Below are 23082 nucleotides of genomic sequence, written 5' to 3'. Positions count from 1 at the left end.
AGATACACAAAAAAACAACTTAAGTAGTACTTTAAAGTATTTTTACGTAAGTATTTTACACCACTGCATATTTTCAAACAATATATACAGCAGAGGCGCAGCAGCTGGTTGTGTGAATGAGTTACCTGTTTCTTTAATAAGATATATGAAGAGGAGGGGCAGTAGTCGCAATGATTTGTATAACTAACTGGCCAGAACATGCGAGGTGGGCAGAGCCAAGCACTAGTTAGCAAGATCTTATTTTCGCGTTCTAGTAATGTTTTGAAACTTGTGTTCTAGCAATGTTTTGAAACTTGTCGCGTTCCACAAATATATTGAAACTTGTCTCGCGTTCTAGCAATATTTTGAAACTTGTCTCGCGTTCTAGCAATGTTTTGAATCCACTCTGTTCGTAACATGTTCTAGTTTTGGGAACAGAAAACTGTATTGAGATCAAATGTTTCATCGATGAGAAAATTAGCAGAATGTGGCACAAAATCCATCTCGTTCCATCTTCTCCCACTGCCGTTAACACGGCTTCCTCTCACTACCACATTTGGTACATTATTTGAGCGAGTGGAAAAACCAAGCGGATGCTTCACATTTATACATCCGGTGAAATATCTGTCTCATTGTTGTATTTGTGGTTGGAGTGCCCGGATTGAAGTGAAACAACGTTGCAACTCAGATAGTATTGAGTCGAGTGATACAGTAACTAATTTGAGAATTTAGACTAAGGTTCCAACGTTTGAATATCAACAAGGATATTTTGTTGCACCATTATATAAAATGGGACGAAAGGTTATATTAGTTATGTGCTCATTGATACAACGGGCACTAGATTTTGACGGAAACTTTGGAGAGAATACAAAGAAGTCCGAATAAAAAAATCCATTAATTGAAGATGCATTGCCCATTTAACTTAAATTGTAGTGGGCTCATATACAGGGCTGTTTTAAAGGTCATATTGTGTTGTGATGATTTATAAACATTCTACTCATAAGCCTATAGTCTACTATACTAGGTTACTTGCTCTGCTGGAATAGCGGGCACATCTTGCAAATCAGGACTCTGGACATGCCATTAATATTAATAATGATATATCCTCATGCCTAGGTATCGCGAAAGCCAAGTCTCAGGGGAAAAATACAGATTGGGACCAGAACTGAAAATATGGTATTTTTTAAGTACATCTCCTTCATCAAAGTTGTGACTGCAGTGATTGTTGAGTACATTACTGTATACAGTGAGTAGCCTACAGCACATATTTAGCTTATTAGACAAATGTATGTCTTTGTTTATTTGACTCCTATAAAGCTCTGTGCTTGTGCATATAATAAGCATCCTACATGGCCATGCCTGCTCTGAATTTCCATGAACTTTCCCTCAACCTCCTCTCTTTCTGTCCCTGGTCATCAGTGGGTATGGCTGTGCAGACCACTTATACGAGTCAGACACCCTGCTGCACTGTTTCTAGGTACTCATGAAGCTGCTAGGGTCACCTGTCACCCAGGACATCATCTGACAAGCACTTCAGCTATGTTGTGGCTCTCTTTGCCTCCTGAACTATCACACCCCACTAAACAGTGTATGTTGCTGTTTAGTGTGTATGTTGCTGTGGCTAAGGTTCATTATAAGTCTTGGAAACCGGGAGTTCCGCTGGTTTTCACCATGGAATAAACTCAGGTTAGTGATCAACATAGAATCTGCACAAGAAAGCCTACCTTCTGAACATAATGATAATGCTTTGATAAACAGGGAAATTAAAGATTCTCCGGTACTTGTGTATACTTTTTAGCCAGTAGTTCTGAAAGTAGGGCTCATAAGCCAAAAGTATTCTCAGAAAATTGCATACTGTGTCACAAATGTTCAGATATGTCCACCAAGTCATTGCTCTCTCTCTCTCTCGCTCTGCTGTGTGTTCATCTTGATAGTTGACACTCAAATGGCGAGGGGCAGAAGCTCATTGGCTAGAACTCGAATTGCTACGGGGCTGGGCCACATAGGGGAACATTTAGGGGAAATGGCACAGCACAGCTTCGAGAAAAACAGTTGCTTTCAAACTAGGGATTTTGTGGCTAATTTAGGGAAGACAGTAATTTTGCTCATAGATTATGTATGTATGAACTACACATGGACACTATCCAGCCCAAAGCGAGAGGTTGAAAAAATACTTAGTATTCACCAAAGTACCAGAGCATGTCTTTAAATGTTTTGATCTAAGGTCAAAGCAGATTTGGTAAGTGGAAAAGGACAATAATCCATTTATTTCACATCACTCATAATAACATGTACGCATTTAGCTGCACCCCCCATAACACCTGCAAATATCTGTACGCGACCAATAAACTTTGATTTGATTTGAACATGGCATTATTGTGCTTGTCTGCCACAGACATGTGGAGGAGTACTTCCTGCCCAGGATGATCCAGGATGTGACAGGACAGGTAGGATCACAGGTAGGATCAATCTCTCTCCCTACCTCTCTCTCTAATGACGGGGTGTTGGTATGCACTAACAAGAATCAGTGATAAGAGGATTATTTGCATGTTTCTTCATTTAAAGGGAAACTGTACCATTAATATACAGTACCAGTCAAAAGTTTGGACACACCTACTCATTCAAAGATTTTTCTTTATTTTTACTATTTTCTACCTTGTAGTATAATAGTGAAGACATCAAAACTATGAAATAACACATATGGAATCATGTAGTAACCCAAAAAGTGTTAAACAAATTAAAATATATTTTATATTTGAGATTCTTCAAAGTAGTCACCAATTTGACTTGATTACAGCTTTGCACACTCTTGGCATTCTCTCAACCAGATTCACCTGGAATGCTTTTCCAACAGTCTTGAAGGAGTTCCCAAAAATGCTGAGCACTTGTTGGCTGCTTTTCCTTCACTAGTGCAGTCCAACTCATCCCAAACCATCTCAATTGGGTTGAGGTCGGGTGATTGTGGAGGCAAGGTTATCTGATGCAGCACTCCATCACTCTCCTTCTTGGTCAAATAACCCTTACACAGCCTGGAGGTGTGTTGTGTCATTGTCCTGTTGAAAAACAAATGATAGTGGGACTAAGTGCAAACCAGATGAGATAGCGTATCACTGCAGAATGCTGTGGTAGCCGTGCTGGATAAGTGTGCCTTGAATTCAAAATACATCACAGACAGTGTCACCAGCGAAGCACCATCACACCTTCTCTTCCATGCTTCACTGTGGGAACTTCACATACAGAGATAATCTGTTCACCTGCTCCGCGTCTTACAAAGACCTCAAAATTAGACTCATCAAAGCAAAGATTTCCACCGGTCTAATGTCCATTGCTCATGTAACTTGGCCCAAGCAAGTCTCTTCCTATTATTGATATCCTTTGGTAGTGGTTTCTATGCAGCAATTTGACCACAAAGGCTTTATTCACGCAGTCTCCTCTGAACAGTTGAGATGTCTGCTTATTTTATTTTTACCTTTATTTAACCAGGCAAGTCAAGAACAAATGATTTTCAATGACGGCCTAGGAACAGTGAACTGCCTGTTCAGGGGCAGAACGACAGATTTGTACCTTGTCAGCTCGGGGGTTTGAACTTGCAACCTTCCGGTTACTAGTCCAACACTCTAACCACTAGGCTACGCTGAACTTTGTGAGGCATTTTTTTGGGCTACTTCCTCTGCAGCAGAGGTAACTCTGGGTCTTCCTTTCCTGTGGCGGTCCTCAAGAGAGCCAGTTTCATCATAGCGCTTGATGGTTTCTGTGGTTACCCTTGAAGAAACTTTAAAAGTTCTTGACCTTCCTATCTTAAAACAATGATGGACTGTCAGTTCTCTTTGCTTATTTGAGCTGTTCTTGCCATAATGTAGACTTGGTATTTTACCAAATAGGCTATCTTCTGTATACCACCCCTACCTTGTCACAACACAACTGATTGGCTCAAGCGCATTAAGACGGAAAGAAATTCCACAAATTAACATTTAACAAGGCACACCTGTTAATTGAAATGCATTACAGGTGACTACCTCATGAAGCTGGTTGAGAGAATGCCAAGAGTGTGCAAAGCTGTCATCAAGGCAAAGGGTGGCTACTTTGAAGAATATATTTGTTTAACACTTTTTGGTTTCCTATATGATTCCATATGTGCTATTTAATAGTTTGATGTCTTCACTATTATTCTACAATGTGGAAAATAGTAAAAATAAAGAAAAACCCTTGAATGAGTAGGTGTGTCCAAACTTTTGACTGGTACTGTATATGTGCAGCAACCAATAGTATCATCAATTTAATGGGATCGTTAATGAAATTATTTTCCATTGTTCTGTCTCTTGAAGGACAATGTCCCCTTTGTTGACTGCGTCCTCTCAACCAAAGACACCTGCATCGGGAGTGAGGTCTGTGCTGAACTGTGGAACCCTAGGAGGCACATTCAATTAAGAGCCTCAAACTAAGGTCTTTTCTTTTCAAACCTTACTCAATTTCTGTAATGAGTTGTGTACTACTGTGTGTCGTCAGTCATTTGTGTAATGGATTGAAAGAGAGCTCAAATTTTTTTTGAGAGATTAAGTGAGATTGCTTATGTGAATAAATATATACAGTATACAGTTTTTCTAGTTTTTCTAGTAAGCTACAGTATGTAATGAAGTATGTGGGAATGCCATGTGCTTGGCAGCCCCCATGTGGACATGGGTCTGGACGGTGTGGAGATCTTCACCAACTCCTCAGCCAACTACCACGAGCTACGCAAGGCAGACCACAGAGTCATCCTGGTTAAATCAGCCACCACGAAGGTGATCATACACACACGAACGGACGGATGGACACATGCACATGTTACACCGCCCTCAAACTCAACTCTGGACCTCGAAGCCGGTTCCACTGCATTTTTTATTGTTCCCCTCTAATCAGGGACCGGTTTAGACCTGGGACAACAGGTGTGTGTGCAATTAATTATGAGATCGAGCAGAAAACCAGCGGGCTCCGGACCACGTAGGCTAAGGGTTGAGTATCCCTGTTACACAGTATGTTTAGTGAGAGTAGAGGTACTGCATGTTGCCTGCCCAGTAACCACTTACAGGTACTGTTTTGTCATTAAAGCACTGCTCCATTTCATACAGTTTTTTGCCTACATGTATATTTTGATTAGTATGAGTTTGGGTAACACTTATCATCACATTGATCCTAGACGTGTGTAATAACACTGTAATTACTACATAACAACATTGTTGTCTCATGTTATTTTGAGTTCATTGTTATTGCATAGTAATGAAGTTGGGCAGTTTCTAATATTACGAGTGGAATAAGGACAAGTGTGTTGTTGTTTTGCACAGAGTGTGTGTGTGTGTGTGTGGGGGGGGGGGGGGGGGGGATCTATGTGTTTGCCAATCAGAAGGGTTGTGATGGAGACAGACTCTACCATGATGGTTGTGCCATTGTGGCCATCAACGAGGACATAGTGGCCCAGGGAAGAAAGTTCTTCCTGCACGACTTGGTAAAGACAGGCAAAACATAACGGAAAGCAAATGTGAGAAGAATATCTTGCAGCCAATTCTTTCACCCTCACTTCACACACCAGCTGTGAGCTGTGCTTGATTACATGGCATGTCAGCATGTCGTGTAATGTTATTGTTAATGTTAGCCAAAGGGAACTCTTGGACAATGTGTAACCTGTGTGTGTGTGTGTGTGTTGCAGGAGGTTGTGTCACTCTGAGTCTGGAGGATGTCCGCAGCTACAGAGGAGAGCATTGCCACCCACACATGGTGAGCTGACATCTCTCTTATAAAACAGGGCTCTTTTTACTTCTCATAAATGGCAGGTGTGATTCAGAAACGCCTTACTCCCCTAGTGAAACTAGCCACTCAAAGAAAGCCAGAGGTAATCCTGTTCAACATTCAACTCCCCAACTCAAGGCTCTGTCTCTGTCCAGTGTCGTCTTTCCTCCCTACACTGGGTACACACTCGAGAGTCACTTTAACTTCTCCCTTCAGTTATTGACTCAGACTCAAAATAGCATGCCCATTACATTTGAAATGTCACATGGTTTGCTGTTATGTCCTCCACTGTGTCCAGGAGTATGAGCACAAGCCGTGTCATCGAGTCAAAGTGGACTTCTCCTGGTCTGATTGTGAAGATGTCTACCTCCCCACTCGCCAGCCCATTGAGTGGCAGATCCACACCCCTGAGGAAGAGATTCGGCATGGCACCCCCTGACAAAGACTGGGATCACAAGAGTGTTGTGTGGCTAAAATGCTGCCCAAAATAAATAGTAGCCATTTTTGACTGTGTCTCCCTGTATTTTCTTTTTCACCATGGAATCATTGGAAACAGACAGAGACAGCAGCTACTATATCGCCATACAGAGGATTCCGAAGCATAGAGTGTGACATTCATTTACTGACTGCTCCCTTTGTGTCTGAAACTGAGCTGCCTGTCTTTGGTGGAGCCAATCCCTGTCTGAGAGAAGTTAAAACTAAAAAGACACGTTTTATTTAAAGCTACTTTCCAGATCATGTGACTGCCTACCTCTTTACAGTTTACAGTGTACACATACAGACCCTTCCATTCATGTGACAAACAAGCACAGACCTTCATTCTAACCTGCAATTTGACCCATGTCAAATACATGCACATGCGTGTCTCTGTGTTCTTGTCTTTGGTGTCTTCAGCCTGGGTCCAGCATGTTGGCTTTGGGAATACCTAAGGAGAAGTGGTCAGATGAGTAGTGCTATATTTGGTTTGAATGATGTGTAAATGTGCTTACGCTTACTTGCTTATTACTGAATATTTGTACTGAATATTTATATTGTCTGTATATCTCTGTCCATAAATCAAATCAAATCAAATTTATTTATATAGCCCTTCGTACATCAGCTGATATCTCAAAGTGCTGTACAGAGATAAACACCCCTGTTATTCCCTGCTCCAGGCTGGTTTCCTCCTGCCCCTCAGTGGTGGTGTGGACACTTCCTCTACAGCCTGCGTTGTCTTCCCCATTTGTGTGCTGGTCTGCCAGGCAGTCAGAGATGGCAGTGAGTACTGGACTGGATACTGTACAGGCCCATAATGGTTTGTGGGACACATGGCTCCTATTCTAAAATTTGACGTTGCATTCAAAGTTTGTCACTACAGCTTCGGACAGCTACAGCTTCAACTTCTTTCCTTCCCTCCCTCTCCCTGTATCAGACTCCCAGGTGCTGGAGGATGTTCAACGGGTAGTGATGTGATGTGTCCTACACCCCACTGGATCCACTGGAGCTGTGTGGACGCATCTTCACCACCTGCTACATGGCCAGTGAGAACTCCTCGGTGGGAACCCGTAACAGGACCAAAGAGCTGGCTGCTCAGATTGGCAGGTGATTGGCAGTTGAGCATCACTGGCCCCATCATAGTTGGGCAGTTACAGAATAACAAATTAGAACATCTGTTGCATCTTGTTATAAATCTCATCTTGTGCTTTTCTTCAAAAGTTATTTTTCTTCTTTGTATTTTTCTTGTTGATTCAGTTCACACATGAACCTCAACATCGACATGGCAGTGAAAGGCATGCTGGGAATCTTCTCCATGGTTACGGGAAAGTGTCCCCAGTTTCTGTGCTAATGGTGGAAGCACCAGAGAAAACCTTGCCCTACAGAATGTGCGAGTGGGTTAAGTGTAAAGGGTCCAGGAGTACAGGTCCAACACATTGTTCAGGTGATACCTGAAACACTACAACAAAGCAGAGACACGTTTTTTGCAAAGTGAAAAAACAAAACAAATCTAAGATGAGCAGGGCTTTTGCCCTCGCTTGCACTTCTCTTTTATTGCACCATTTACTTGCATATTCACACATGCTCACCACAATCCTCACACCATCATGTTTCCGTTGAACAGTCTGAGCTGAGGAAACAATTGTGTGGTGTGTGAATTAGATGATCCTTTACTGTTTTGGGGCGGCAGGTAGCCTAGTGGTTAGAGCGTTGGGCCAGTAACCAAGAGGTTGCTGGATCAAACCCATGTTCAACTGAAACCTCTCATCCACATTGGCTGAGCCAAGGACTAGAAGGCCACCAGGTTTCCCCTCAGCCCACTGTTCCCCAAACAGGCCTGTCCCACCCAGGCCTGTATCAGGATGATTCTGGCCTACCTCTTTGCTCAGTGGGCTGAGGGGAAACCTGGTGGACTCAGCCAATGTGGATGAGAGGTTAGTGAGTACTTGTCACGTTCGTTGAAAGGAGTAGATCAAGGCACAGCATGCATAGAGTTCCACATATTTTAATAAATCGAAATTCACCAAACAAAACAATAAAGCACAACTGAAACATGATGTGCTACTAGGCAACTATACATAGTCAAGATCCCACAAATCACAATGGGGAAATGGCTACCTAAATATGATCCCCAATCAGAGACAATGATCAACAGCTGTTTCTGATTGGGAACCATACCAGGCCAACATAAACCATTAATCACCTAGATGACCCACCCTAGTCACTATCACGCCCCAACCAACATAGAGAATAAACAGCTCTCTATGGTCAGGGCGTGACAGTACTAGAGAATGTCAATGTTTTTTTATTTTATATTTAGAATTTTCTGTCTCACATTTAAAACAAAATCTGTGTTATCTGCTTCATTCCAACATAAAATAACAAATATAGCATGGACCTCTCTCTCTATTTGACCTTCACCTCAATACCCCTCTATTCTGCAGCCTAGCTGGCTACTTCACTAAGTAAGTATGACTGCTCAGTAAGGCAGATCTGACAAGCTTCCTGCAGTACTGTGTCGAAAAGTTCCAGCTCACCGCCCTCAGAAGGTGAAGCATGCTGTTCTGCAAATCCATATTCTTCTCTGGGACAATACAGTCAGTTTTGTCCCAGTTGTCTCTGGGACAAAACAGTCAGTATAATGTCAGGAGACTCGCCGTGTTGGCAACTGTCTTTATGTCCTCTGTAGTATCATGGCTGCACCTCCCACTGCAGAGCTGGAGCCCCTGACAGACGGCCAGGTGTCGCAGACTGATGAGGTAACAAGTCACCACTAGTGGAGCCAGATGTGGCCTTGGGCCCTCTGACTATGTTGATCGTTGTGGGTGTGGGACAACCACATATGAAGTGACAACTTATTATTCTTTTTTTCCTTTTTTCTTCTTGACCTTTCTTTATACGTATTAAGAAAAGTTGACATTTAAGACTTAGGAGTTAAAGTCATACCATATACTGTAAATAAACCCCCCCCAGCTCTATTCAGCTTGACTACTGTTGTTATTGTCCTGCCATGCTTTTCCTCTGTGGCTGTGTTGACTGTGTGGCTCAACTTTCCCTTGTCCGTGACCGCTGTCTATATATACCACCTCACAAGCTTGGAAGATGGATGTCTCTTCGGGGATGTCATCTGTGCACATAGCTTGTTCTGTTATGGTGTAATCTGACCTCTTCCTTATCCCTTGCTGTCGTCCTCTCTCTTGCTCTCTCTGTGTCCCCCTCTCGTCAGCCTGATATAGGGATGACATACTCAGAGCTGTCTGTGATTGGCCAGATCAGGAAGATCTCCAAGTGCGGCCCGTACAGCATGTCCTGCAAACTCATCCACACGTGGAGGGAGGTCCTCTCCCCTCCACAGGTCACTCTACACCCCTGTATCGCACACCATTTACTATTTTCATACTATTATATGCCTACCGTGGAAAAAACGTGGAAAACTCTCAATGATAGAGTGTTATGTTTCACACAAAGTCATGTACACACTGAGTGTACAAAACATTAAGAACACCTTCCTAATATTGAGTTGCATGGACTCTACAAGGTGTCAAATCCGTTCCACAGGGATGCTGGCCCATGTTGACTCCAATTCTTCCCACAGTTGTGTCCAGTTGGCTGGATATCCTTTGGGTGGTGGACCGTTCTTGACACTGTTGAGCGTGAAAAACCCAGCAGCGTTGCAGTTCTTGACACAACCCAGTGCACATGGCACCTACTCCCATACCCTGTTCAAAGGCATTTACATCTTTTGTCTTGCCCATTCACCCTATGAATGGGACACATACACAATCCATGTCTCAAGTGTCTTAAGGATTAAAGGTTGTTCTTTAACCTGTGTCCTCCCCTTTAATTACACTGATTGAAGTGCATTTAACAAGTGACATCAATAAGAGATCATAGCTTTCACCAAGATTCCCCTGGTTAGTCTATGTCATGGAAAGAGGAGGTGTTCATAATGTTTTGTGCACTCAGTGTATGATATCTATTTGTATGATTGAGAATAACACTTCTTCTGACCATTGAAATTTCAGGGGGCAGCCAAAGTGAAACACTTCTTCCAGATGTATTCTGTGAACAGACACAAAATGACAACTGTGACACCATCCTACCACACTGAGAGCTATGGATGGCCCCGATGACAACCGCTTTGACCTCAGGCCATTGCTCTACAACACTCGCTGGTCCTGGCAGTACAGAGCCATTGATAATCAGGTGGGGATCCAACAGTCAACATTACATTTTACTGTGGATCTTTCACAATTGCTTGTTCCCTCAACGGTTTTAGCGGATTTGATTTAATCTCACAAGAATTGTGAACGTCCACTGAGTCCACTGAACATGGTAAGTTACAGTGCCTTGCGATAGTATTCGGCCCCCTTGAACTTTGCGACCTTTTGCCACATTTCAGGCTTCAAACATAAAGATATAAAACTGTATTTTTTTTGTGAAGAATCAACAACAAGTGGGACACAATCATGAAGTGGAACGACATTTATTGGATATTTCAAACTTTTTTAACAAATCAAAAACTGAAAAATTGGGCGTGCAAAATTATTCAGCCCCTTTACTTTCAGTGCAGCAAACTCTCTCCAGAAGTTCAGTGAGGATCTCTGAATGATCCAATGTTGACCTAAATGACTAATGATGATAAATACAATACACCTGTGTGTAATCAAGTCTCCGTATAAATGCACCTGCACTGTGATAGTCTCAGAGGTCCGTTAAAAGCGCAGAGAGCATCATGAAGAACAAGGAACACACCAGGCAGGTCCGAGATACTGTTGTGAAGAAGTTTAAAGCCGGATTTGGATACAAAAAGATTTCCCAAGCTTTAAACACCCCAAGGAGCACTGTGCAAGCGATAATATTGAAATGGAAGGAGTATCAGACCACTGCAAATCTACCAAGACCTGGCCGTCCCTCTAAACTTTCAGCTCATACAAGGAGAAGACTGATCAGAGATGCAGCCAAGAGGCCCATGATCACTCTGGATGAACTGCAGGGATCTACAGCTGAGGTGGGAGACTCTGTCCATAGGACAACAATCAGTCGTATATTGCACAAATCTGGCCTTTATGGAAGAGTGGCAAGAAGAAAGCCATTTCTAAAAGATATTCATAAAAAGTTTTGTTTAAAGTTTGCCACAAGCCACCTGGGAGACACACCAAACATGTGGAAGAAGGTGCTCTGGTCAGATGAAACCAAAATTTTACTTTTTGGGAACAATGCAAAACGTTATGTTTGGCGTTAAAGCAACACAGCTCATCACCCTGAACACACCATCCCCACTGTCAAACATGGTGGTGGCAGCATCATGGTTTGGGCCTGCTTTTCTTCAGCAGGGACAGGGAAGATGGTTAAAATTGATGGGAAGATGGATGGAGCCAAATACAGGACCATTCTGGAAGAAAACCTGATGGAGTCTGCAAAAGACCTGAGACTGGGACGGAGATTTGTCTTCCAACAAGACAATGATCCAAAACATAAAGCAAAATCTACAATGGAATGGTTCAAAAATAAACATATCCAGGTGTTAGAATGGCCAAGTCAAAGTCCAGACCTGAATCCAATCGAGAATCTGTGGAAAGAACTGAAAACTGCTGTTCACAAATGCTCTCCATCCAACCTCACTGAGCTCGAGCTGTTTTGCAAGGAGGAATGGGAAAAAATGTCAGTCTCTCAATGTGCAAAACTGATAGAGACATACCCCAAGCGACTTACAGCTGTAATCGCAGCAAAAGGTGGCGCTACAAAGTATTAACTTAAGGGGGCTGAATAATTTTGCACGTCCAATTTTTCAGTTTTTGAATTGTTAAAAAAGTTTGAAATATCCAATAAATGTCGTTCCGCTTCATGATTGTGTCCCACTTGTTGTTGATTCTTCACAAAAAAATACAGTTTTATATCTTTATGTTTGAAGCCTGAAATGTGGCAAAAGGTCGCAAAGTTCAAGGGGGCCGAATAGTTTCGCAAGGCACTGTATTGTTATTTCATACACAGGTGTCCAAGATGGAGGTTGGGAATGACTACCACAACTACCACAGCATGTAAATCTTGGTGGGGCACGACAAGCGGATAAGAGGTAATCCATAATATTGATTTAAGACATTAATGAGCGAGCTAGGATGGATGTAGTCATAACTATTTGTTCAGCACTTTTGAAATGTACAGCGACAGAATTCAGAACATGGGCCGTTCTTATAGTGTTCTCCCTGTACACCAAATCAGAACCATAGAATAAATAAAGGGGGCATATAAGCAGACCATTTTTTTATTTAACTAGGCTAGTCAGTTAAGAACAAATTCTTATTTTCAAAGACGGCCTAGGAACAGTGGGTTAACTGCCTTGTTCGGGGGCAGAATGACAGATTTTTACCTTGTCAGCTCGGGGATTCAATCTTGCAATCTTTCGGTTACTAGTCCAACGCTCTAACCACTAGGCTACCTGCTGCCCCATTAATGAAAGCTCTTACAATATTAGATGATTACATTTCTCAAAAACATGTTATAGGTTACATGTGCACCACCAAGTCAGAACAGTAGGCAAAATTAAGAGTTGAAAATATACCAAATTATTAGGGTTAGGCACATGTGCACAGCTTACTACACAACATACACTTAGTATTACTTTCTTAGCCACAGTATACATATCTCCCTGACATATTACATAATTTAAGCAGCAGCATACAATACATTTTTGGACTAAACTTGTTGTGCTGTGCTCACTTAAACAGGAAGGTGGTGCGGCGGTCCTTTTGTGGGCAAATTTTGTCATCAAACTTTGTAATCAAATGCTGGCATTCTCTGGATTTATGGTGCTTTCAAGACACCTGGGAACTTTGAAAAAAATAAGGTTGAATCATGATGACGTCAGTGATCTTCAGGTTGTAGCTCTAGAAAAAAGCCAGATTTCCCGATTTACAATTCCGAGTTGGATGAAAGTTCAAAACACATTTTCCCAGTCGTTTTCCCGGGTTCCCAGTTGTCTTGAACTCACTAAAGTCAGATTTTGCAGTTCTGAGTTAACAGTTGTTTTGAGCGCGGCACAAATCATGCTTCATTGACAGCATGGCCAATGTGGAATGTTTATCATTTTAAACTAGGAAAAGAGACGCTTAATCTTAGACTTGGGACCACACTGCCAATCCACTGAATATCAGGTTAATGACTGCTTTTAAATGCTTGCAGTTAGCCACTGACTCCTTCCAAACCACTCATTGTTGAATTTGCGATTTCCAACTTGTTGTGTAATGTTTATGGCCGATAAGCACCGCTACGTTTTATCTATAATTTATTTGAAATATTTCTCTTCATATGACAAGGATTAAAAAGGATTTCCCAGTAGATTGTCGACTTGATTCATGATGATGACTGCTAGCTAAGATTTTGAAAGTATGATGTTGTCATGATCAGTCCAATCAAACCTACTGTAGATAAAACGTGATTTGATGTTATTTTATCCGTGGCCAATGCCCTTGAGTCTTCTTGGATGGGCACTTCTAATGTAACTCTATTGCAGTACCCAAGGGGCTAGAATTTTTTAGGTCTACCCTTAGACTTGTGTCATGCCCTGACCTGAGAGAGCCTTTTCATGTCTCTATTTTGGTTTGGTCAGGGTGTGATTTGAGTGGGCATTCTATGTTTTGTTTTCTATGTTTCTTTATTTCTATGTTTTGGCTGGGTATGATTCTCAATCAGGGACAGCTGTCTATCGTTGTCTCTAATTGGGAATCATACTTAGGTAGCCCTTTTTCCCTCCTTCAGTGTGGGTAGTTGGCTTTTGTTAGTGGCACTATAGCCCTGTAAGCGTCACGGTTGTTTCTTTCTTTCTTTCTTTGTTTGTTGTTTTGTTGGCGACATTTTAAATAAAAAGGAAAATGTACGCTCACCACACTGCACTTTTTAATTTTTAAAATTTATTTTTATTATTATTATTTTTTATTAACAACAAATCAATACATAAAGCACATGAGGTATACATGTACTGAATACAAGAATATCTTGGTTTGTTCTGTTATCATCAATCATGTGTATAACATGAGCCTAAGTGGTAATTTTACAAAGGAAGTGGAAAACTGATGGTTAAAACGAGTAAGTGAGAAACGTATTTTACGTACCACTTTTGATTGGCGCATAAAAGGCTGCTGACTAACACAATAGAAAGTACAGTACCACTAGACCGTGCAAGTAGACCGTGCCAAAGTAGACTACCATTGTTTTACATTAAGACCTACTCGAGGCATTTTTTTGGGGGGGGGGGGGGGGGGGATGAACTTTTGAGTTTCGCGCGGTGTAGGTCAGTGGCGCAGTGAGTCACCCGCTGGTGAAAAGTGATACTTGAGGACGAGGACACAGGGAGGAGTAGGCTAGTTTAGTTCGTTTCCTAAAAACATATTCCCCGTACGGTCGTAGCTAAGTGGAGAAACTGTCTGTAAATATAAAACGATGGATTTAACGAGCTGACACGTTTTTGACAGCATAACATGTTTTCTGTCTCTCTGACAGTAACAGTATAGTTCTCATTCTCTTTACTAAAACTGTCAATCTACACAATCTACACTTGGCGGAGGTTGAGTTTGTTTTACCCGAGTTACAGGTGCTGTATAATCAAGTTTACACTCGCTTAGTTAGGTCAAATGTACTAAAAGGAATCGGAACCACTGCTGACTGGGAGCATGAACTACGACTCCCACCCTGACAACAATGATCACCTTGAAAAGGGATCCCCAAAGACGAGACGTCTGTCCTCGGTTGCTGCAGACTATTGCTGTGTCGAAGGGGGTAAGCGTTTCAGTAGTTCACACTATTGGAAGCATAGCTTCATAACATGTTATAACACGGGCATAACCAGTCAATGTCATAACAGCGGACATCACTTGTCATGATATGCTCATAACACTGTCATGACACATATATATTTAGACCTGTTGTGACATATGACAATAATAAGGTCCTCTACCCTTTCACCGTAGTATAATATCAGGCCACTGATCACCCAGTCTCTTCTGTTCTGGACGGTGTTGCATTGACATCAGAAGTAATTCAAATGGTTGTATATACTACTGTAGTGTCTTAACACGTAGTACTTATTTATATAATAAGAAAGACTCTGAATACAAGCAATTGAACTGGAGCTTCACATTTACTCAAACGAGTTAGTACCAGAATAACATAGAGCAACACTGCCATGACCAAGGGTGCTCCTGCCTTAAAGGGGACATCAGTAATTAACAGAACAGAACATTCCTTCTCTTATACAATCAGAGTTACCTTTACCAAACCACAACTGAAACATTTCCCAGAACTTGTTGTAGTTATTTTGCATCTTTTAATTTGAACTTAAACAGTTTTGTTTGTTTGTTTATAAGTCTAGTCTGTCTGGTGGACGGTGTCTTCGTTCTGGGTAGCGCCTCGGATTGTCTGGAGGCTCCTGAACATCAGTGTGTGCTTGTTCCACTATAGCTTCTGCTATAGCAGCACCTTCATCAACACGTTCCCTTCTTTCAGCCTGGGGTCTCTTTACTGCCCCACAGTTCCCTGTGTGTCACTCTCAGGATCTCTCTGTGCCTGTTCTCTCTCGATTGTTGTGCTGTTTTCCGTGGAATGCATTTGGTTAATGTGACGCCGCCACATTATGTCTGGGCTCACTTGAACCTGGTAAGTTCTGGGTCCCGTTTGTGTGTGTACGGTCCCTCTTGTCCATTTCCCTCCTCTTCTGTAGTCTCGCACCATCACTTCCTGTCCTGTTTGGAGATGGCGCTCCCGGCCATCGGAGAGCATCTTGGCTTGTTTGTTCAGCACTTCATTACGCCTGTTTGGCTTCATGATGTCCAGCTGTGTGTGGAGAGGCCTCCCGAACATCAGTGCGGCTGGGCTTTCATTTGTCGTGGCATGTGGGGTGTTTCGGTAGGAGGCCAGGAACTTGGCCAGTTTTGTTTGCAAAGTCCCTTTGTCTCGTTTTGCTGCACGGAGTCCTTGCTTTAGGGTTTGCACAAAGCGTTCTGCCAGCCCATTGGTGGCAGTGTGGTACGGAGCTGAGGTTGAGTGTTTGATTACATTTTACTTACATGAATCTTGTAAACTCGTCACTTACAAAAACTTGCGCATTGTCACTTACCAGCTGCAGCGGCAAACCGAAGCGTGCAAACGTTGTTCTGAGACACTCTATCGTCTGAGCTGAGGTGGAGGAGTCAGTGCAAAACACCTCTGGCCATTTGGAATGGGCATCAGCTATAACCAGAAACATGTGCTTTTCAAAGGAACCAGCATAGTCCACATGAATTCTCTGCCATGGCTCTACGGGCCATTCCCATGGGTGGACTGGGACAGGAGCAGGCCTGTGAAGGGTTTCCAAACATCCGCTACAGTTCTTCGCCATATTATCTATCTGTTGATCAAGACCTGGCCTCCAGAAGTGGCTCCTTGCGAGCAGCTTAATTTTGACAATTCCAACATGACCTTCATGTCGTTGCTGCAATACTAGATGTTGGCATTTCTGGGGTATCATGACTCTCATTCCCCACATCAAACATCCTTGGTACGTTGTCATTTCGTTTCTCCGCTGGAAATACGGAGTCAGCTCCTTTCTGCCAGTAGCTGGCCATCCTGACATGGTGTAGGTGTACACTTTTGACAAGGTCACATCTTTCCTTGTCTCCTGTTTGATAACTGTGCTTGTGACCGGTAGGGCCTCGAGCTGAGCGGTATGGAACATGTCCACTGCATCCACCCTCCTTTGTCTTTCTCTTGTACACGGCAGTCTGGATAATCCATCTGCATTTGTGTGGAGGGATGACGGCTTAAACTCAAAATGTCATACATATGACTGGCAAGGAACAGGGCATATCGCTGTAACCTGGCTGCTGTTATTGCCGGAATGCCTTTCTTTGGACTGAAAATGGAAAGCAACGGCTGGTGATCTGTAACCAGTGTGAAACGCTTGCCATATAGGTATGCATGGAATTTATTGACGCCCCACACTAGTTCCAGTGCTTCTTTGTCGATTTGTGAGTTGTTTTTCTCTGCTCTTTGTCGGTGCGTCCTGTTATGATCATGTCATCCAGGATACACTGGGTTCCTGGGATTCCTTGCAAAATCTGGTCAATAGTTCGTTGCCAAATGGCTGGGGCTGATGCAATGCCAAAAACCAGGCGCTTATACCTGTATCGACCTTTGTGTGTGTTTATTGTCAGGTACTGTTTGGAGCTCTCTTCCACCGGTAGCTGCAGGTAAGCCTGTTTCAGATCGATTTTACTGAAGTGTTTCCCACCAGCTAGTGCAGCAAAGATGTCATCCAGACGTGGTAGGGGGTATTGGTCCACATGCAACATTGAATTCACAGTTACCTTGAAGTCCCCACACATTCTAACAGAACCGTCTTTCTTCACAATAGGAACTATGGGTGTGGCCCATTCGCTTCCGTCCACTTTCATCAGGATCCCTGTATCCTGCAAGCGATCAATTTCCGCTTCCACCTTTGGTCTCAGGGAGTATGGAACAGATCTGGCTTTGCAGAATTTTGGGGTTGCGTCATCTCTTAGTGCAAGTTTTGCTGTGAAGCCTTTTACTGTTCCCATCTGATCACTGAAAACGGTGTTGTATTTCTTCTGCAAGTGTTCCAGTGTTTGGTCTGTGCCTTTCTCTTTGGACTGGAACGTGTGGAGCATTTAAGTCACACCAGTTCAGCTTTATTTTTGAAAGCCATTCCCTGCAAAATAATGGGGGGCCAGTTCCATGCACCACATACAGCTGTAACTGCTGTGTTTGCCCCCCATAACGCACTCTGACCTGCAACGCCCCCATTGGGCTCAATCTCTCTCCTGAGTAGGTCTTCAGCAACACATTTGTGTTCTTCAGCTTGATAGCCTTAAAATGCTCATTGTAGACGGTAGTGGAAATTATAGACACTGCAGATCCTGTGTCCAGCTCCATTTTGAGGGGTTTGCCTTCAATATCTGGTGTCACACATATTATGCTACTGCTGGGAGAAGTCACTGTGTTTAACTCCATTGTACCAATTAATCGTTCATCTGAATCACTGCCACTGTTCTCTGCTAGTGCATTCACAGACCCTTTCATTTTCTCAGTTTTCCTTTTGTGACTGAATTTTGCTTTGTATGCTCTTTGAATGTGCCCCCTTCTACTGCATTTGTGACAAATTTCGTCTTTGAAACGGCAGTCCTCTGCTCTGTGACCATCTCTGTTACACCTGTTGCATTTTTCGGCCACACGCGGGCGCTGTCGGCTGCGTGAAAACTTGTGCAGGGAAATTTGTGACAGGTCAGTATTTATTTTACTTTGCAACTCAAATGCATCTTTAGTCGCGATTTCCATAGCCACAGCAATTTCAACCGTCTTTGCAAACGTGAGCTCTGATTTTGTGAGCAAACGTTTTTGAATGTGTTCATGTTTCAGTCCACAAACAAATCTATCCCTTAATGTGTCATTTAGGTTCTCTCCAAACTGGCAATGTTCAGACAGTTTCTTCAACTCCCTCCCCTCATTCTGATCTCTCTTGTGGAAACGAAAACGTTCCGCGATGAGGAGTGGTTTAGGTGATAGGTGATATTGCAATATCTCCACAATCTCTAGGAATGTTTTATTTGAGGGCTTCAGAGGGGCTGTCAGATCTCTTAGCAAACGGTACGTTTTTGGGCCAATTAAACTCAACAACGCTGGTACTCTCTTGTTATCAGCAATGTCGTTTGCAATGAAGTACTGTTCCAGTCGTTCAATGTAAGTTGCCCAGTTTTCTTGCGCGTCATCAAACACATCTATTTTCCCGATGCTAGCCATTCTCTTTACCTCCGGCTCCACGGGTCTTTGATCTGCCGCCTCGTTCTCGTCAGCTCTCCCCTCGTCTTCACTGCTTCAACATCTTCCTCTCTTCCTACGAGCTCCATCTGTATTCGTGATGCACACTGCAGGTAATCATCCTCGTCGCCATTGTAGTGTCTTAACACTTAGTACTTATTTATGTAATAAGAAAGACTCTGAATACAAGCAATTGAATTGGAGCTTCACATTTACTCAAACGAGTTAGTACCAGAATAACATAGAACAACACTGCCATGACCAAGCGTGCTCCATCCTTAAAGGGGACATCAGTAATTAACAGAACATAACAACTACAGTCAATCAAATTAACAAAATTGTCTCCAAAATGTAATTATTGACTGTAATGTGACTGTATCATTAGAGCATACCCCGTAGCATTTCCAGGATGATCTGCATCTCCTTTGCAGCACCTCCTCTCATATTGACTAGTATAATACATTTTACATTTGAAAATATAAATACCATTACATCTTGAACAAGGACAGCGGTTTTGTAATGGTCCAGCTTCTCCATGAAGGTGGGGAATCTGTGAGAGAAAGACACAGAGAGAGATTTGTGACTGATGCCGTGATGAGTATCTCAGGTCAAGACAACAATCGTTACATTCATTATTGGTTATTGTCATTCAACTGTCATTTTGACGTGAGTGGGCTGAAACAGGGCTGGCCACCTGTCTTTGGGTCACACACAGGAAGTTAGACTCGAAGTGTGTTTAATGGCAGCCTCCCTCAAAGTCTTCACCTCCACAATGGATACAGATGCATGAGCTAGCTCCTTTCTCTGAAAAATACAAGAAGAGAAATCAGAGTAGGGTATACAACATGCGGTAATACCGCTACAGAAAGATACACTCAAATCTAAGACCAATAGCTAACACATTAAAATCAATTACATTTACATATAGCTAATGTTAGCTCTCAACTATTCATGTACAATAGCTTGCTAGCTACCTAGCTATTTATTTGAATACGTTTTACCCCTACCTTTTTGAGAGAAAAAAAGTATTACTTGTTAAGCACATTTTTTTTCTCTGAACAATTGTATTAGTATAAAATAATATAATTTCCCCATTTGTTGAGCATACAGTATAGCTCAGTATTTAAATTATTTATTTTAAACAGTCATTTTTGCTAATTTTATCAAGGGTGTCAATAATTTCAGACCCCACATATACGGTATACATACATATATCATTTAATGATCTATAGAATTTATGTCAAGTATGCCTTTTAAAGTAAAATATTGTGAATTACATTTGACACATGGGCTCCAGACAAAGTACATTTAAAAAACAAACACACTTTTTAAAGAGCTTACTACTGTCTGGAGGCCTATCACGTACATCACCCTATATCAGTCATAAGTCACACATGCTGTCCGGCTCCTGCACTCATCCCAGTCATCAGAAACAGAGCATTGGGGTAGGCACATGTTTTGACATCAATGTATGTGCAATTACCATGGTAATAAAATGGCCAATTTCAGAAAATGTTATCTAACATACTATTTACAAGTAGGCTATGCTGGAATGGAATGGTTTGCCTTGTGTGGTAGGTTTTGTGAGTTTTGGCACTCTAATGTAGGTGTCATAACCAGTCATAAGATTACATAATATGTCACAACACATATAAATGTGTCATGACAGTGTTGTGACAATGTTATGTCAGGTTATATGATATGTTACGCCAACTGTTATAACATGTTATGACATGGTTATGACCGTGTAATAAGGTGTTATGACCCTATGCTTCAAGAAAAGTGTTACCAATTGTTTTTAATGTCTCAAAACTCAATTTGAGTGGTCCACAATGTGTTTATAAAAAATCTTTAAGATGCTTGGTGACAGTGGAAATCATTGACAGGAAGTTTTCTTTGGCAGCAAATTGAGGAATGCTTTTGAGAAAAGCTGCCCTGTCAGAGACAGCCACGATGAGTGATGACATATGATGTGGTTGTAGTGGCCCAGCGTCGTTTGGCCGGGGTAGGCCGTCATTGTAAAAAAGAATGCTTTACACCACTCCACCCAAATTTGGCATTGTGCATGGTGAACTTAGGCTTGTGTGCGGCTGCTCGGCCATGGAAATCCATTTCATGAAGCTCCGGACCAACAGTTCTTGTGCTGACGTTGCTTTCAAAGGCAGATTGGAACTCGGTACTGAGTGATGCAACCGAGGAAAGACAATTTTTACGGGCTATGCTCTTCAGCACTCGGCGGGTCCATTCTGTGTGCTTGTGTGGACTACCACTTCGCGGCTGAGCCGCTGTTGCTCCTAGACGTTTTCACTGCATAATAACAGCACTGACCAGGGAAGCTCTAGCAGGGCAGAAATTTGACAAACTGACTTGTTCGAAAGTTGTCATCCTATGACGGTGCCACGTTGAAAGTCACTGAGCTCTTCAGTACGGGCCATTCTACTACAAATGTTTGCCTATGGAGATTGCATGGTGGTGTGTTCAATTTTATTCACCTGTCAGCAATGGGTGTGGCTGAAATAGACCCAATTCACTCATTTGAAGGGGGACAAATGGAGACAAAGACAAATCCAGGAGACGATATGGCTTCTTAACACAGATCAGAATAGCTTCATGAATTGGATTTAAACTGAAAATGATAATTGAATTGAAGTGACAGTCCAGTAAATGTAAGAGGGTTCAGTTGACATTTAGATGTGTAATGAGCTCTGTGGAAAAATGCCTGGAATCAGTAGCTAATTTAATCTGACCTGGCGAGGGATGTTTGGAGCACACTATTCGTCCAGGCTCGGATCTAATTCAATTGGATATATTTGAACGACTAAGATGAATTCAGACATGCTAGTGTTGAAGTTTACTGCATACACATGCACACAGGCCTACTGTAGGATTAGGATATGGGCTCAGACTTTGAACTCTGGAACTGACTGCGCTGGTTTTTGTTGTCGAATCAGTGGCCACTGATAAAAGGTGATCACGAGATGCACATTTTCTTTTGGTTGGGGTTTATTCATTTGCTTGAGAAAAGCGACAGATAGGTAGACAGGTTTGTTTTCAATGTTTTGTTTTCAACCAAATACAGAGTATGACTTTATTTGCTTGAGAACAACTATTGCTTCACAGCATGTGCTTTTGACAATGTACAAGCGTAATCATTTCCCTCTCCTCATACACAGGTGATGAGGATCTCTACCTCCAGCAAGCTGTCGTGTTTATTGAGGACGCCATACAGGTGAAACATATATATCCTCTGTATGAACTGTCGCTGTAACTGATTGACATATATTGTTTGTATGACTGGTGTGGATTAGGAACTACCCCTAAACTGCGGTTTCAAAACAATGAAATGTGTTTCTCGTTCTACAGTACCGATCCATCAATCATAGAGTGGATGCAAACTCGTTACGTCTGTACAGGTGGTACTACTCCAGGATATGGCAATGGTAAGTCTACTACTGTCGCGAGTCAAAGTATATTGTTTTGGATTGTTCTGCACGTTTCTATTCTTATATTGGTCCTATCCTCTGAAGGATGTCATTATATCCCCTCTGCATTGTATCTCACTGCAGTGTGTGACCACACTCAGCATGGCTATGTCTTAACTCTGTCCTGTCTTAGCTTCCTCTGTGGTTAGGTGTAGTGAGAAGAGCACTTTTTTGACAGTGAAGCCAACCATCACCCTTCTCGTTCTCAGCCAGATGTTTGAACCCCACCCCCCACGGGTTTTGTGTCATTGTTAAACGACTGTATGTGTTGCTCAGGGGGCTGGGCCTGACTATTGCGGTCGTCTTGATGCTGGCTTTCATCGAGAGGCCCTCGTCCTTCTCCTACACATCAGACCCTCGCTTCAGACCTACCCCCTGGGAGCCCCCCTGTGGCCTGACAGAGGGCATAGAGATAGTCTGCCTCGTCATCTTTGCCATTGACTTTGCTACCAAGGTAACCATCAGACCATGTTTCTGCCAATGCCAACGGGGAAGAGACCCACAGTAGATGGGCAACAATAAGTCTACATGAAAATCCCCTTTGTGTCTTTATTTGCAATAAAAATAGATATGACTC

At 42.5% G+C, this 23082-nt stretch overlaps 1 protein-coding gene and 1 long non-coding RNA gene across 4 annotated transcripts in view; both read left to right on the top strand.

Moving 5' to 3' along the window:
- Positions 1-970: 970 nt before the first annotated feature.
- Positions 971-6239, top strand: LOC109874307 (uncharacterized). Its single transcript, XR_004206151.1, has 4 exons — positions 971-2438; positions 4305-4970; positions 5663-5730; positions 6041-6239. It is a non-coding gene; the product is annotated as an uncharacterized LOC109874307 (long non-coding RNA).
- Positions 6240-14514: 8275 nt separating this feature from the next.
- The window catches only part of LOC109885848 (two pore calcium channel protein 2-like), a 34358-nt gene continuing 25790 nt past the window's right edge, over positions 14515-23082 (top strand). For 2 of the 3 annotated variants that reach the window (XM_031809185.1, XM_031809181.1), the window contains exons 1-4: positions 14522-14991; positions 22197-22252; positions 22387-22463; positions 22782-22959. In XM_031809185.1, coding sequence (XP_031665045.1) covers positions 14886-14991; positions 22197-22252; positions 22387-22463; positions 22782-22959 — 417 coding nt within the window. In that variant the 5' untranslated portion in view covers positions 14522-14885. Of the gene's footprint in view, positions 14992-22196; positions 22253-22386; positions 22464-22781; positions 22960-23082 lie in introns of all 3 variants that reach the window. The other variant, XM_020477642.2, reaches the window with a different exon arrangement.

This window comes from Oncorhynchus kisutch, linkage group LG3, assembly GCF_002021735.2.
Source record: "Oncorhynchus kisutch isolate 150728-3 linkage group LG3, Okis_V2, whole genome shotgun sequence".
In the NCBI taxonomy this organism is placed as follows: Eukaryota; Metazoa; Chordata; class Actinopteri; order Salmoniformes; family Salmonidae; genus Oncorhynchus; species Oncorhynchus kisutch.
The sequence above is the reverse complement of the archived record's forward strand: the minus strand, read 5'-3'. Positions and strand labels throughout refer to the sequence as shown.